The sequence below is a fragment of the Gopherus evgoodei genome, chromosome 20, assembly GCF_007399415.2.
Source record: "Gopherus evgoodei ecotype Sinaloan lineage chromosome 20, rGopEvg1_v1.p, whole genome shotgun sequence".
Lineage (NCBI taxonomy): Eukaryota > Metazoa > Chordata > Testudines > Testudinidae > Gopherus > Gopherus evgoodei.
Genome location: NC_044341.1, coordinates 5,420,967 through 5,436,538, shown reverse-complemented (window position 1 = coordinate 5,436,538; position 15,572 = coordinate 5,420,967). Strand labels below are relative to the sequence as shown.

Here is a 15,572-nt window from a genome sequence, read left to right as displayed (position 1 = left end):
CACTGCTCCTGCTCGGTCAGTTTTCGAATGACTGTTAAATTGGATCCTGTCTGAATTTTACACCAAAGAATCGGCTTGACGGCAGACCTGAGTCCCTGTGTGGCAATCCAGATGGGGAGAGGAAGCTGTTTGGAGACTGACACCTGCCTGGATAGAAATCCTCCAGCAGGGCAGATCTGCCTCCAGTCTTGGGGGCTGACGATTCTCCGCTGTGGTGGCTAAGGCACCTGGATGTCCTTCGCAGACCATCCCTCTGGCGCTCAGGAATGGAAGGTTCTGCAGAAGCCCAGGATGTTTCCTGTTTTTAACGCTCTCTTGTTTCCCTAGGGTGACAAAGGCCCGCCAGGCGCTGCTGGGACCCCGGTGAGTGTGCCACCAGCTCTCCGACATGCTTTGATTTCCACGCCTTTTCAGGACGTTGCCTTTAATTTTTCCCAATGCCTATTTTAAAGGGCTCCAAGGGGGAACCAGGTATTCCAGGTCCGGACGGGCCCCCGGGGAAGCCAGGCATTGAGGTGAGTACAATCCCATCCTCCCCTCACGGCTGCTTGTTAGATGACAGAGTTGCTTCCTGTTCTGCGCTTTCGACTCGTTGTTCCAGACTCACCTGTCCACGGCTGTGCTTTGCGAACTTAGCCCTCGTCCTGAACTTCCAGATCCCAGCCCATCCTCGGGGATCCTATCATGTGCATGGGATGCAGGGGCTGGGGTCACAGATCTACCTGTCTTATATATGAATATTCACAAAGAGGATTCCAACCACAAGGCTAAAGGGAAGATGGTCCTGATGGGTAATGTAGTCTTTAAGGTGGGAAGAAACAGCTGATCTCAGAGGAGGAAATGATCCTTCCTTCATGTGTCGGGGCAGGAGGAGGCGGGATGGGTGGGGGATGATCATTGTTGGAGGGGAGTTGTGGGTGTCTGGAGCACCTCCCACAGGCCAGTGAGGAGACTGGTCTGGGGAGCAGAAACGTGTCATGGCTCCGACCTGGGGAGGGGAGACCTGCAGAGAGGGAAATGTGCAATCGAATGGCTGAGCCCGACTGCGAGTCCCCAGGGCCATCAAACGGGCGGAGTCAGCACTCTGAAACAGCGCTCGTTCCGAAGGCGGGCGGGCCGGCTCAATAAACAGATAGCCCAAAGGGTGCTGTATGTTTCCAGCCTTGCACAGATTATGCAAAGACGGCTGTTTGTCCACAAGGCTCTGCTCATGTGCTTCAGCACCCAGCTGAAGCCTCCCTGCTGCTCCAATTCATTCACCCGCTCCCAGCTCAGCTAATGCTCAGTCCCAACCTGCAGGAGCACGAACCTCTGCTAGTCCACGCCTGCCTCCCCACCCACCTCACTTCTGCCTGGGCACCTGGGTCCTGTCGTGACGGCCCCCTGTTGTTGCAGTCCTAGGCTCCCCGCTCCCCAGCTCTGCCAATGCACCTCAATCTTGTCCTGCAGTCCCCTAGACGGTTCTGTTCCTGGCCTGCCCTCTCATTTCTGCCACACCCCTCGGTCCTGCCTTGCAAACCCCTCTGAGAGCCAACGCGAGGCGGCGAGCTGTGCTGTACTGTGCAGTGCGTTTACATCCTGGGGAGGCAACACTGACCCCACAGAACGTGCTGGGCTGCGGGAATTGAAGCAGGAGCAGAGCACAGTGAAATTGGAGAGGAATGGCTGGTGCATCCGCGCACTGGGCCAGCTCGTCCCTGTGTGCTAGACTCTGCGTGTGGTCATTGGGTAGTTGCCTGGGGGCTCTGAAGGGATGCAGCCACCCCACATGAGTGGGAGATCAGACGGCTGGGAATTCTCCAGCTGAAGGTCTTTAATCTGAGTGGGATCTTCGGCTAACTCTGATCTCTGGCAGCGGGATGAGGAGGAATTTGGCCGGGACTCATTGTACTGAATCTGAGCCCATTATCGTACTCGGTGCTGTTCGTTATTAACTCTGTCTGGAGCTGGAAAGACCTTTTAGAGACCCGAGAGGCATCTTCTTACGCAGAGTCGCTTCTCACAGTCTGGCAGGGGCTCAGCCCTGCGTGCTGCTAAAACCCTTTGGACCCATTTCTGTTGCCCCCAAATGCCTTTGTGAAGAAGCTCAGAGTGCCTGTATTTGCAGTGAGAAATCCAGGCTGACTGGAAGCTTCTCTGGCTGCTGCTGGTTACTAGCCTACCCTCCCCATCCACCTGCAACCCGCCTGCTCCCTAAAAGTGCACATGGTCTCATGAGTTCCCCCTACAGGGCCTGCTCTGTTACCCACTGAAATCAGACATCAGGGAGCATTGGATCAGGGTCAGAAACCCCCAGAAGACAGAGGCACCAGCCTACAACACGTATTTCTCTAACCACAACTGCTGGGATATGCCCCGATTTGGATCTCGTTGACTCCAGTGTAAATCCACTGGAGTCACTCCCAGTTTACGCTGGTGTAAATGAGATCAGAAGCCATCCTATCGGCTTTGTCCACACTGGCAAAAATGGGATATGTAATTCTCCAGCAGGACAGCTCCTGAGTGGTAGCATCAGTAGGAGTTGTAATGTACCCAGGACTCAAGAATGCACCCACATTTTTATCACTGGGTCTTGGAGCTCACAGGGGCTGTTCATAATAACTGCAGGGTTTGTGGCTTTAAAATGCTTTAAGGACTAAAGGAAAAGTGTGTGTGTGTGGAGGGTGTGCAATGGTTTGTGTGGTGTCTGTGTGTAGAGTGTGTCTCATTACAGGGATGGATGTGCTGGGAAGGTGGGTGCCTCTATGGGTCTGAGAGCATGTTGATCTTTTATGGTGTGAGCAGGGCTGAGGGTGTTTGGGGCAGAAGGCATCAGCCTGGGTGTGTGGGGAGATGACTGGTGTTTGAATATGTGCATTGAGGTGTTTGATTCAGCTTGGAGGGGTACTGAGGGGAGTATGTTGTTGGGGAGCAGGATAAGTAGCTAGAGGGTGTGGGTCTGTGAATGTGGGGCATGGTGTCTGAGAAGGGAGTGTCGAGGGGTGTCTGAGTTTGAAGCATGGGTGTGTATCTCTGGAAGGCAGTTGTGTTTGTGGCTGAGAGGCAGATCTACACAGACAATTACAGACAGGCAGAAACACAATGAAACTATACAATCCTATTTTTTTGATGTATATATTTTTGCAATTGGAAGCGATTTCTTAAACCTGTTGACTTCAATTCTTGCCTTCAATAATAATTTAATAGAATAATAAACCTTATTACAACAATGTTTTATTCATCCAGACTAATCCTCCCGCTACGGATCTCAATTATTAGAATAAAATAGAAAAGAATTGAGCTGAATACAGAGTCTTTCATATTCGCTATGTCAGAGTGCTTTACAAAGAGCTAGGAATTAGATCTTGCAAAGAGTGTGGCTCAGACACTCAGAGGTGGATATGAAAACCTCCTTAGAGTGAGCCAGATTCAGATCTCAGGGGCCTATGCTAGTGTAAATCTGAAGTCACTCCAGATTTACACTGGTGTAACTGAGATGCAACTATGCATATTATTACATCTGTCTAGTTATCCATCCATACTCACATATCTACCTGTCCCATCTCATTGCAATATCTGAACACAAAGTAAATGTTTATCTCAATAACAACGGACAGTCAATTTGATTATTTTTCTAACTTTTATTTTATATCCTTTTCGTTCCCTGTGCTGTGGAGGAGTGGGGACTTTTGGAGTTGGGCTGGTTTCTTCACTCTGAGGACCTGATCCTGAAAACCTCAACCCCACAAATAATCCTTGCTCAGCCAAGGAAGGATTTTCTCCTGGAAGGGTTGCAGGATGGGACATCTGGTTCGTAACTTCCTCTCACCTGTCCTGGTGATGGCATTGAAATTTAATTCTCTGGTCTCAGTGACTGTTATATCCCATTTCCCTTTATAAATAGGAGCTCCTAGGAGCTCCCCACTCATCCAAAAATACACGCACACGCACACACACAGAGTTATAAGGAATTCTGTCTCAGCATGGAGACTAACAGCGTCATTTTCAATACAGGAATTACGTGACGGTGAGTCATTTGCTGTGTGTTGTGTTCTCTGCCTGATCCTGCACTCCTCACGCAGGGGAACAAATTCCTGCGAGCAAGACTCCAATCTCATTCATAAAGTGGTGTAAATCCAGTGTAACCCCATTGATTTATACCGATGTAAATGAGGTTAAAATTTGGCCCAGTGATTTCGCTGGGATTATTCACATGACTGGCACCTGCCAGCCAAGCTTGCTCATGTTTGGTGCCTTCTTTGATGTGGACAAATATCCGCTAAGGTGTCAGCGCAGGATGCAGCGGTAACTCCCATGTGGGATGTGAATACAGCACTCCCGAGGGCAAAGTGCCTGCGCTGAGACCTGGCCCGCTGAGCTTGTGTCATGGGCAAATGCCAAAACAGCTGAAATCTGTGGCCAAGTCAGCATTACATGGCACTGCAGTTGTGCCACCGGACCCGTGAAGCTTAGACGTTTCCTGTGTCGATGGATGGGTTTTTCGTTGTTGCTGTAATTAATCTACCTCTCCAAGAGGCAGTAGCTGGCTCGATAGAAGAATCCTTCTGTCTGCCTAGCTGTGTCTGCACTGGGGGTCTGGTCAATGCAGCTACGGTGCTCAGGGCATGAGGGAGTAGCTAGGTCTATCTAATTTTGGCTTGAAAAGAAGGAAGTCTTGATGGGCAGCAGTGGTGGCATTGCTAAGAGGTGGGACGGTGGTTTATTCCCTGTGTTTCAGGGCACCTCAACTTAGCTCTAGAGCAAAAGCGACATTTCAGCATTTGCTGCCTCTTGTCTTCAGAACAGATGGATGAGCCCTTAATAGCTCGTTAATAACCCAGCAAACCAGGTGGATAAAACAACCCCAGCATGAATCCAATTGCATGGAGAGCCCAACTGGATGGAAAGTGGCAGGGAATGGTCTAATAATGAGCCTGACTGTCTGCCATCTCTCCTCCCGCAGGGCCTAACTGGCACGAAGGGGGAACCAGGACCACGCGGGAGGCCAGGGACTAAAGTAAGTGACTGGTGTTCGTCTCTCCAGCTCCAGTGCTGCCTTGTCCCTCCCTCGAGAGGAGATGGGCGCAGGAGGAGGAGTGATAGGAAGGTGGGGGGTTGGGGTGGTGAGTTCTGTTGAGCGGATGCCCAGTTTAACCATGTACTGGGGACAGGGAATATTTGGGATCTAGTTAGGTGTGTCCAGACCCTCAGCGGGTGTAAAACGGCGCAGCCTCATGGACTCCACCTTTACCTCAGGCCAGGATCCTGGGCTGAGACCAACACGAAGGTGAGATAAGAAGCCACCCTACTCATTGCACTGAAAGGCCCCAGTCAGGATCAGGCCCCATTGCCTGGCCCGGTACGTGCCCAAAGTAGGGAGACGTTCCTGGGGATGAGCTATGAGGCCGTCGACAGGTGGGTGAGGAATGATGGGGGTGAGCTTTGGTGCTCCCAAGAGCAAGGGCTTGATTGCGCCAGTGAGATGTGGGCCAATGAACAGAGAATCTCATTGATTTCAGCGGGAGCTGAATCCGATCCAGAGTTAGACTGGTCCTCCGTTCCGGTGCACTCTTAATTGTTATCATTACAATAGCACCTAGGTTCCCCAGTCCTAGCAATGGAGCAGGACCCATGTAAACACACAACAGAAAGACAGTCCCCACCCCAAAGAGCCAAGCGTCTGCACTGCTCTGCTGAAGCCAATGGAGCGATGCTGATTTCCGCCCCTGGAGTGGATCTGGGTGCACATTTTTTAATGAATAGTTCTTTTGAAATCAGATAATTTCCCCTGCCCCCCGCATCCCATTTCCCACCCTAATCTAACATTGACTCTCTTCTTCTGCACTGCCAGGGCCAGCCTGGACTGCCAGGGCCACCGGGACTCCCCGTGAGTATCTGCATCTGTCACGTCAGCTGGTCAAAGAAAAGTCTATTGTTATGGTTGCCTAACGGCCTGAGCCTGGGACTGGGAACCGGGGAACGCCTGGGTTCTAAGCCCAGGCTCACTCTGTAGATATGGGCAAGTCAACAAACCCCTCTGTGCCTCCATTTCCCCCATGGGTAGGCTCACACGGACCTACCTCGCCAGAGGAAGGATTGCTACAGGCTGTCCCTGTGCCTCACCCCTGAGCTTAGGATGAGAGGGGGTTTCAGTGTCCATGGCCCTTCCAGTCTCTGGCCTGCCTGCTCAGAGGGCCAGCCGAAGCTGGTGCCAGTCACGGGGTGGTTAATGTGCTGTAGCGCTTTTCTCCTGGAAACCAGGCGGAGACCCGCCAGCAAGTTCTCGCAGCAGAGGTGGCTAATTGGCCCCTGTTGCTCTGTGGAGGTCGTATTGGCCACACAAGCTGTCCAGACCTCTGTGGATTTGTCTGCTAAACACTCTTCCCCCATCACTAATGTGGCCTTCGTTGAGGGTGATCCCACTGCCGCGACCACCCTGCTTCCTTATAAGCGCTCCAAATCTCAGACATCTTTCAACAGAGATCCTAGGGGGGCCCACGGCAGCTGTCCCCTGAAGTGCCCCCAGTTTGGCAAGAACATTGGCCCCCCCGGTACCTCTGAGATCCGTGCAAGGAGAGACCCTCAGCATGCAGATCTCCCCCTCCAGCAAGGAATAGGGGGATGCAGGGAAGGTCAAGGAGCAGGCAAGCCAGAAGAGATGTATATTGTTCCTACTCTCGCCCTGCAGAGAGTTCCCTCCAGAAAATTAACACAGTCTTGGGCTGTGTTCGGTCTGAGAGGAGGGATGTCCCAGTGGCTAGGGTGTTAGCCTAGGATACAGGAGACCGGGCTTCCATTCTCTGCTCTGCCACTGACTCTCTGTGTGACCTTGAGTGAGTCACTTAGTCCTTCTGTGCCTCACGTTGCCATCTGTAAAGTGAAGACGATAGCCCTGCCCTACTTCTCAGAGGTGTCGGGAGGGTAAATACATTGAGGGTGAGGTACTCAGATGTTATAATGGGGGCCAGCTGAGTACTGAAGATAGCAATTGTACTTCCTGTGTAGGGGCAGGTCAATGAAATTGAAGCCAGTGGAATCGCTCTGTAAGGGGAGCAGGGTGTGCCCATGTCCTTTGCTTTCCTCTAGAGTGAGAACCGGAGTCTGACCCCCTCCCGTGGAGTCACCGCATGTCTCCCCCATGCAGCAAAGGACAAAGGGACTGTTGTGTTTTCTCAGCTGTTGGCTCCGAGTCAGAGAATTTCAGCCCCTTGTAACTTTCTTTTTGTTTCAGGGCCCTAGACTGTCGGGACCTCCTGTAAGTGCTGTGCTGCCGGGGTTTGGGTTGTGTCTTTGGCTGGGACGGGGTAGGGGCAGGGTTGGGTTTTAAGTAAAAAAAAATCCTCAGCAGCTTGTAAGTGGGGAATTTATCTGCTCGACTCCCATTAGCATCAATCCCAGTCCTGTGGCTCTCCCCTGCCTTCCCGTGGGAAAGATTTAACCCCTGGTATCCTAGTCTGGGGCTGCATGTTAATAACTGGAGTGGATCTAAAGGATCAGAGAGGAGTCCCAGGAACAGTGTAAATACAGTCACGTTAGCCCTCTCACTGCTGTCCCATTATTCACTATTATTCTACTGAAATCAAAGCAGGGCAAGGGTATGGCTGCTGCAATCAGCAGGAGATGGCCCCATTCTGCCCATTCTGCCTGGGTGTAACAAACACATTTAGCATCACAGCAGCTAAGTTCCACCTGGAGGTACCTGTTGCCTTCAGTAGCAGAGCAGGCGCTATCTACCTGCCTGTGCCTGATATACATAGAAGGCAGAACCTACTTGCAAGCACCTGAGTGAACCTGCTACAGTCAGTCCTAGGAAAAGGCCTAAAATCTTCTTGTGCAAAAGCACTTTGCTCTCTGAAAGATCCCCTGGCAATGGATATTGTTTCCTATCACCAGCATATTTTGAAATCCACCAACGTGTTTAATGAATGACTGTCTCCTTTTTCCAAGGGGCCTGCGGGTCAGGTTGGACTTCCTGGGGAAATCGGAGCCTTGGGCCCCAAGGTGAGGAAGCACCTATCGGCGCATGCACCTATCGGCTTGTTTCCTCTGACCCGACCTAGGGATGAGCCAGATTTTCAAAGGGGCTGGTTGAGGCCCTCCTGCCGTCAAGGTCAGTTCCGGCTACAGGAGCTCAGCCCCTGATAGAAACACAGCGTCGTGGGAAGACTCCTGCTGTGACGGCCCTCTCAGATAGCTTGCCTCAGGGGGCTACTTGTTTGCTGCTCAGCAAGTTACTGCTTCAGTTCAAGAAGTAAGGGCCCCTGTATTTGCTGCTGAAAGTCATGGGTTCAAGCCCCAGGGATGACTAAGTTAGTGCAACCTCCATGCTATGCAGCCCTCCTCAGGGGTCCTGCATTGTTCCCCCTGATCTGACTCTCTGAGTAATGGGAGCCTTTTGCCTGTTAACTTTATTTTGGGGTTGCTTCTTTTCAGGGCAAACCTGGACCTGATGGACCACGAGGCCCCCCAGGTCCCCCTGGGAAACCTGTGAGTATTAACCCATCTCCCCATGAATTTCTCATCTGAGGTCCTTGCATGAAGGGTGGATTAAGGGAGAGTCCTTGATCCAGGCCCTGGGGTTGGACAGAGTCCATATGCAGCAGAAAGTCAGAATCAGAACTGCAAGTGGTGGTTAAGGGCCTGATCCAGGGAGGCACTCAGCACCCCAATCAGGCCTGTAAAGCTGATCTCTGTGAGGGTCAGGAAGGAAACTTCCCTGTGCACAGTCTCTCTGGAATCTCAGGAGTTGGGCACTGCTTTAGACAGGCTGCTAGAGTCTTTGTGGCGTGAGGAGGAGTGGGATACCTGGCTAGACTTTTAGCTGGTATGAAGGGAGGTGGGTTAGTTGGTTAGATGGGCCAGTGGTTGGGTCTGGTCTGATTAAGTCCTCTTGGTTTAAACTGTGGATCAATCACAGCAAGGTCTGTGTTTTACCAGTCAGCTATCAAGGTTAATATTTGGGCTTTGGACTAGATGTGAGCTGCATGGTTTCCCAAGGGACCATTTGTAGATGCAAATGCTCCCAAGGGCTGTGCCATGGGCCGATGGTGGGCAGCCGGCAGCCAGGACTCCTGGGTTCTATTTACTGCTCTGAGAACACGAGATGTCTTATGATTAGAGCAGGAGAAGACGGGCAGGCAGGACTCTCAGCGTCTATTCCCAGTTCTGTCAATGGCTCACTGTGTGACCCTGGGCATGTCGCTTCCCTGCTCCATGCCTCAGTTTCCCCATCTATAAAGGAGGGCTTGGTGTTTACCCACCTCTGTAAGCTGTGTATTGTGCCTGTTACGTTAGGGCAGCTGATGGTTTTATTTCATTCCAGGGCCCCCCAGGACTCATCCAAGTGGGGGAAGGCAGTGCTGATTTCTCGGTAAGAACTGCAGTTACATTAGGCTTTTAACAGCCCCTCCCAGCATAACAGCAACTGGGAGCTCGGTCCTGGGAAATGCATTAACAAGTGTCATTTGGTAGCAGGGAAGAGATGTTTTGCAGCAACATCTGGTGCTCAGACCCCATTAGAGCTGCAACGTTCCCTGCACTGGCTGCCCCACTCTTTGAAACTCCTGTGCCGCTGGGAGGCAAGGTGACACCCACTGGGCCATCAGCGCTTGCAGCCTTTGAGGTTCATCCTGCTCTGACCTCTGGGAGCAAATTGTATCTGCCAGCTCCTGCCTTTCCCTTCATGTGCCATGTGCGGATGGATGCCCTTTGGACTGGTGTACAGAGCCGAGCTTCCCCTTCGGGGCTGGCATGTAGTCAGGTGTGTCCCCGTAGGGCAGCACCTGGAGATGCCAGGTCCCCTTTGGGCTGCTCACAGAACCAGGTCAGGCCCTGCTGTGGGGGCTGACAGTGCACCTGGCTCCCTGGGCTGGGTGTACAGAGGCAGGGCTGAACCCCTCAGAAAGCCACATGTGTCCCTACGGAGCCGGCTCTGAGTTGCCCTAGCCGCATGGGCTACTCCCAGCCCTTGAGTCGCTGGCAGGTGGCTAGTTATACAGCTCAGGTGTCCCCATTGTAACCTGGCAGTGGCTCCCTGCCTTCCTTCTTGTCCTCACTAGGGTGGGCCTCCAGCGCTCCGCAGGCAGACCCATGCCATGCACAGGGGGGAAATATTTACTTCCCGGGGGGTATTTCTCACGGTGACTTCCTGGCTCTCTACACTCCCCCAGCCCTGTGACTGACTCGTGGTGAGTTCTTTCCAAGGGTCCCAGTCCGATAGCCAGTGAAGTCAGTGCCAGGACTTCTTGCTGATTTCAGTGGGAGGCGATGGCAGGTCAGAGGGTGAGGGCTGCAGATTTGTGGCTCAGCCTTCCCCTACCCCTCTGCCTGGGATCGCCCCCACCTCCCTGGTCCCATCCTACGCTGCATTCTGCTTGTGATTTCACAGAGCGGCACAGACCCCCCTAGAAGGAGACAGGCAGGGAGCTTCTCTCCAGAGCAGCGGGCGGGCTCAGAAGGACGTGCAGGGCATTCGCTCTGGGCTGTGCTAATAATACGGAGCTAGGAAGGCCTGGAATTAAATGCCTGCAAGAGGCAAGTGACTCTACAATTTCCCTCAAGAGCTTTATCGGGCCAGCCCAGCGTGGGTGCTCAGTGCCGGCTCTGCAGCCCTGCTCCACTCACGTGAAGCCCCAGTGTTGGGTGCACCCAAACTGCCGCTCCTCTACGGCCTAATATTGTTATCTGATTAAAACAAGCCACTTTTCTTTCTCCCACCCTTAGTGTCCAACCAACTGCCCGCCAGGGCCCAAAGGTCCCCAGGGACTTCAGGGACTGAAGGTAAGATAACAGCACCCCTGCCCGAGGCACTGAACTGGGGACCTCAATGCAGCAGCCTCTAGTTCTTGAGCTTTTATTTGTATTACTGCAGCACTGACTTCCCGCATTGTGGACTGGGACCCCACTGAGCTAGGGCGCTGGACGGACACACAAGGTCTAAAGGGTCTGCTTCTCTCTCAGTTGGAGACCGTAGTGGGTGCATGAACTGCTCTCCGGAATCCAGCCCCCAGCCGGCTAGAGTGTTACACTGGGGACGCAGGCTCGGGGACCACCCCTCCGCACTCCTGCCAGCTTCCAAAGGGCCCAGTGCTTCTGCTGGGCTCCCCAAGCCCAGCTGGCTGTGCACAGCCCCCTCCTGGCAAAGGTGCTGGAACTAGGGGTGCTGCTGTGCCCCTCTGGCTCGAAGTAGTAACAACAACCCAAATTAAACGGTTTCTGCCTTCAGCGCCCACACTACATAAATTGTTGCTAGGTAAAAGAGTTTGCTGAGGTGAGCTGTCTACTGCTGCCCTCTGTGGTCCTCAGCTGCCTTGTGTCGTCCTCGTGGATGGAAGGACACGGTGGGCTGCAGCAGGAAAATGCCCCCATTCCCCCCCGTCCAGCTTCTGCCTGTGTGCAAAAGCCCTGCAGCACCTGCACATGTGGGCGTGATACCCCACACACAGGGGATTTACAGGGCAGATGCTGAGCGCACCACCAGGGGAACCGCTCTGAGTGCGGGACTCGGGGAGCCTTAATCATGGTCTCGTTTCTCCTGTAGGGACACAGAGGCCGCCCCGGTGCCCTCGGGGAATCTGGCAGACAGGGCAGGCCGGTGAGTACAGCCCCCCTTGCCAGGCGTCCTGGGCAGAGGGAGGGGGAATCTCTGCTCTCCCCTGTGCGGAGATGAGATGGGGGTCTGGAGGGAAAGAGAGACCGAAGAATGGAGAAAGTAAGGATGGGTGGGGAGGGCAGAGAGGAGGCAGTGAGGAGAGAAAAGCACCCGGAGAGAGAGAGGGAGAAGGGGATACTGGGGGTTAGGAGGAATAAGAGTGAGGGGTAGGGGAAAGAGAGGGGTCCCTGCCCCCAGGCTTGCATCAGGAGGGCCAGTAAATGGAGCTGGAGCTTCCCATAGTGTGTCCCAGGCTGCCTGTTCTTCCCAGCGCTGAGTGGCTGCTTGGGGATGGGTTCTCCATCCTCCCCAGGGTATTCGAATCCCATCCCCCATCCCCATCCCTCCTCGGATCCCGTGCGGGGGGACAGAGGGGCTCTGGGCAGTTTATACCTCAGCGGCCAGGGTCTGGAGCCAGCTCACAGAGCCTTCCCTTCACTGACGTCTCTCCTCTCTCCTGCTCCTCCCAGGGCCCCCCGGGCGACATGGGCATTTCCGGAGAACAAGGCATCCCTGGCCCTCCAGTAACGTATTTACTTCAATTTACCGTTCTTATCGCTTGGTGCTTTTGACCTAGACTCACGGCCCGGGGGATTCATGTATTTGTCACACTAGACGTTTAGGGAGCACCCTCCCCCGTTCCTCCCCTGAGTCCAGCACAGCATAGCTCCCCATGGCCCAGCTGACCCATCTCGCTGTTAGGGGGTTAGTCTGCCTCAGTCTCCCGTGGCCCTCTGGGGCGGTGCTTAGGGATTCCGCAGCCCATTCAAGTCCTGGGACACAGGGGTGGAGCCAACAAAAGCCCCACCTCCTGAGAGGGCGGGGCCACAGAACCCAGAACTTCGCTGATTACAGGAGACAAAGGATGAAAAAATGAGGATGTAGGTCACGGGGTCAGAGCAAGGGATCCCAAGAGGACAGCAACCACAGCGCCCACTGCCATGAGAAGGAATTGAAGGAGTCAAGAGAGGGCCCAGAGGAATTATACAAACAAGGGACTAGAAAAAAGCCCTCAGCCACAGAGAGCTCCCCCATCCTGGATGGGCTTTCAGCCATGCCAGCCAGGGTCTGGAGGGGCTGAAGACATCTCGAGCAGCCCTGGAGTCCGAAGTCTTCTATTTACACCCAGCATAGTGAGAACAGGGGAGGTTCCCACACACAGTGTGTGTCACTGAAACGCCTCCAACCCCACCCGAGGGAGAGGAAGGACGTCGGGCTCTGAGCCCGTGCAGTCCTCGGTCTCCCTGCTGAGCCTACTACCAAGGGGGTAGATGAAAGAGGCAAAGGGATAGGCACTGTGCTGGGAGTCAGGACGTCTGGGTTTTATTCCTGGCTCTGCCACTCTCAGGCAGTGGTTACCCTGGGCTCTTCCTCCCTCTGGGCCTCATTGTCCCCCATTCTAACATGAGGATAAATGAAACTGACTCTGCTGCGTAAAATGCATTGAGATATGTGGATAAACTGTGCTGTATAGATGCTGTGTGTTGTTAGTTCTTCACTATCCAACAAGGAGCCAGATTCCTTTCTTATTATTTCATCTCCTACTCATTTCATCCAAGCTCCTGAATAGTAATGCCGTCTGTTTGCTGCCAGTCCAGGACAGATCTGAGCCAGTTTTTTTGGCAGTGACAGGCTTTGTAGCCAATTATTCACCCCCTGCCCTGGAGCCATCTAGTTTGCTTTTCCTTGATTTAAAATAGAGTGATCTGTACTCCGCTGAAATATGGTGGGCCCAGTTCTGATTTCAGATATGCCGCTGTAAGTCCACTGAAGTTAATGGAGGTGCTCTGGATTTATGCCAGCATATCAGAGATCAGAATCTGGCTCTGTGTCTTATAATCGTGCTAATGCTGTGAGCTGTGAATACGGAATGCTGTTGTTACTTTGGGCTTCCCGTTCAGATACTGCCTCAAATGAGATGGGGAGATGGGAAGAGTTGAGGGGGCAAATACATTCCCTTAAGAGGCATGAATACAATATGGTGATTCGTCAGGACTTGAGAAGACTCTGCCTTCCCCCTCTAATCAGTGAGGCGGATGGAAGTGAAATGTGTCTCAGAGCCAGCTGATTGCTCCCAATGTAACACATTCACGGCATTCACATTTTTCACTGTGCCACACACCACCGCCACAGCATATTCTCCTGCTCCAAATGTACAGGGTCCTGCCACTTTCACTAAAGGAGAATCTCTGTCTGCAGTGTAGGTCCTCTGACACACAGCTGAGATGTTCTGATTCCATCCAGTAGAGGGCAGTGGTGCATATGGCCAGCAGCCAGTGCATTGCACTATATTTCCCTGTGTCCAGTCACCTCTAATGTTTTGCTCTATACAGAATGCAGCATACCAACTCAGTTTACAAAATAGATTTTGCAAATCCTTTATATGACCCTTCCTTTCCTAGATCTTGTGGGGGGTTTTTAAGCAAGCAAGTTCGTCTCACTACCCGTGTAGAGAAGACAGGAATGTATCATCCTGGTTATGTTGTTTACAACCAGGGAAGAAATGTGCACTAACAGCTTGTGTTTTATATGACCAGTGAATGGAAAATCAATAGACTCAATTTTCCAGCTATAGCGTAGGAGGTTCTTTTAATCTCCCATGAAATTGATTGGAAACAGTGATTCACCATAGAGGTTGGGTCTGAGCACAGACCTGAGATCCAGGAACTCTTGTGTTCTGCCTCTGATCCTGGCACTGATTCCCTCTGTGAGCTGGGGGGAGTTGCAAATCCTCTCTGTGCCTCAGTTTCCCCCATCTAAAAATGGGGATAATAACACCTACTCTCAGCGGGGTTGGGAGGATGAATTAATTCATGATTAATTAACACTTCAAAGAGGAAAAGTAATTAATAGGCAAAATCCTTCAGTCCTGAGGCAGGCAAAATCCCTCTGAAATCAAGTGGGAGCTTTGCCAGAGTAAGAACTGCAAGCTCTGATCCATTAATAATAATAAACTGACAGCTAGGAGGAGCATGGGTGGAAATTGACAGCACTTGCAGGGCATGGAGGGCTCAGCAAGTGTTTCATAATTAGCACAAAAATAGTATTTTCCAATAACACTTCTAAAAAGAATCCTTTATTCCTGGGCAGAGGTGTTCTGCAGAGAGATACCCTGGTTTGGGTGCAAGATCTGACCAATCCTGACTAATCTTGCTTCTTTTCTTGCTTTCACAGGGTCCTCAGGGCCTGAGAGGTTACCCTGGCATGGCGGGACCAAAAGGCCAGACGGTAAGCATCCCAGGGACGTGTTAAACAGCTCCCATGCTTTGCAATAAGGAATGGATCGCTAGGGATGGAATGGAGTCCACTGGTTAGAGGAGGGTGACGTGGTCTGGGAGTCAGGCTCTGCTAGCTCTGGGAGGCGGGTGTGATCTAGTGGTTAGAAGAGGGCATTTGGAGTCAGGACTGTTGGGTTCTGTTCCTGGCTCTGCCACTGATCTGCTGTGTGGCCTTGGTCGAGTCCCTTCCCTGCTCTGTTCCTCAGTTTTCTCATCTGTAAAATGGGGGTAATGACCCTGACCCATAGCAGGGAGTGTGGCACAGAGTATCATCATCATCATCATTGCTTGTTGCTGAACTCCCAGCATTCAATACCCTTGTGAGCGTCACTGATATCCATGTTTAAGAGCATCGTGGTGGGGTTGGGGGGGGGGGGAGGAAGGGAATTCACACGCTGACCCGGCTCCTATGTGCTAGGGAAGGACAGTTCCTAACATGTCAGTAATCTAAACTTGTGCTCTGCTTTGCAGGGTCCCCAGGGCTATAAGGGAATGGTTGGGACTATTGGAGCTGCTGGCATGCCGGTAAGTCCTTTCTCCTCTCTCCCTGGTTTGCTGCAATGACTATATGTATGTGTCAGATCCTGTCTGACTCGCAGAGAGCCCTGTTGTAATCCTCCCAAAGGGTAGGTCCCACCGTGGTGAGTGAAAGCTCAGGGACACCC

At 52.6% G+C, this 15,572-nt stretch overlaps 1 protein-coding gene across 2 annotated transcripts in view; it reads left to right on the top strand.

The window, feature by feature from the left end:
- The window catches only part of COL9A2 (collagen type IX alpha 2 chain), a 49,735-nt gene that overhangs the window by 14,536 nt on the left and 19,627 nt on the right, over positions 1-15,572 (top strand). For both annotated transcript variants that reach the window (XM_030538704.1, XM_030538705.1), the window contains 13 exons: positions 328-363; positions 453-515; positions 4,943-4,996; positions 5,831-5,866; positions 7,211-7,234; positions 7,927-7,980; positions 8,413-8,466; positions 9,302-9,349; positions 10,702-10,758; positions 11,519-11,572; positions 12,100-12,153; positions 14,804-14,857; positions 15,379-15,432. In XM_030538704.1, coding sequence (XP_030394564.1) covers positions 328-363; positions 453-515; positions 4,943-4,996; positions 5,831-5,866; positions 7,211-7,234; positions 7,927-7,980; positions 8,413-8,466; positions 9,302-9,349; positions 10,702-10,758; positions 11,519-11,572; positions 12,100-12,153; positions 14,804-14,857; positions 15,379-15,432 — 642 coding nt within the window. The remainder of the gene's footprint in view (positions 1-327; positions 364-452; positions 516-4,942; positions 4,997-5,830; positions 5,867-7,210; positions 7,235-7,926; positions 7,981-8,412; positions 8,467-9,301; positions 9,350-10,701; positions 10,759-11,518; positions 11,573-12,099; positions 12,154-14,803; positions 14,858-15,378; positions 15,433-15,572) is intronic.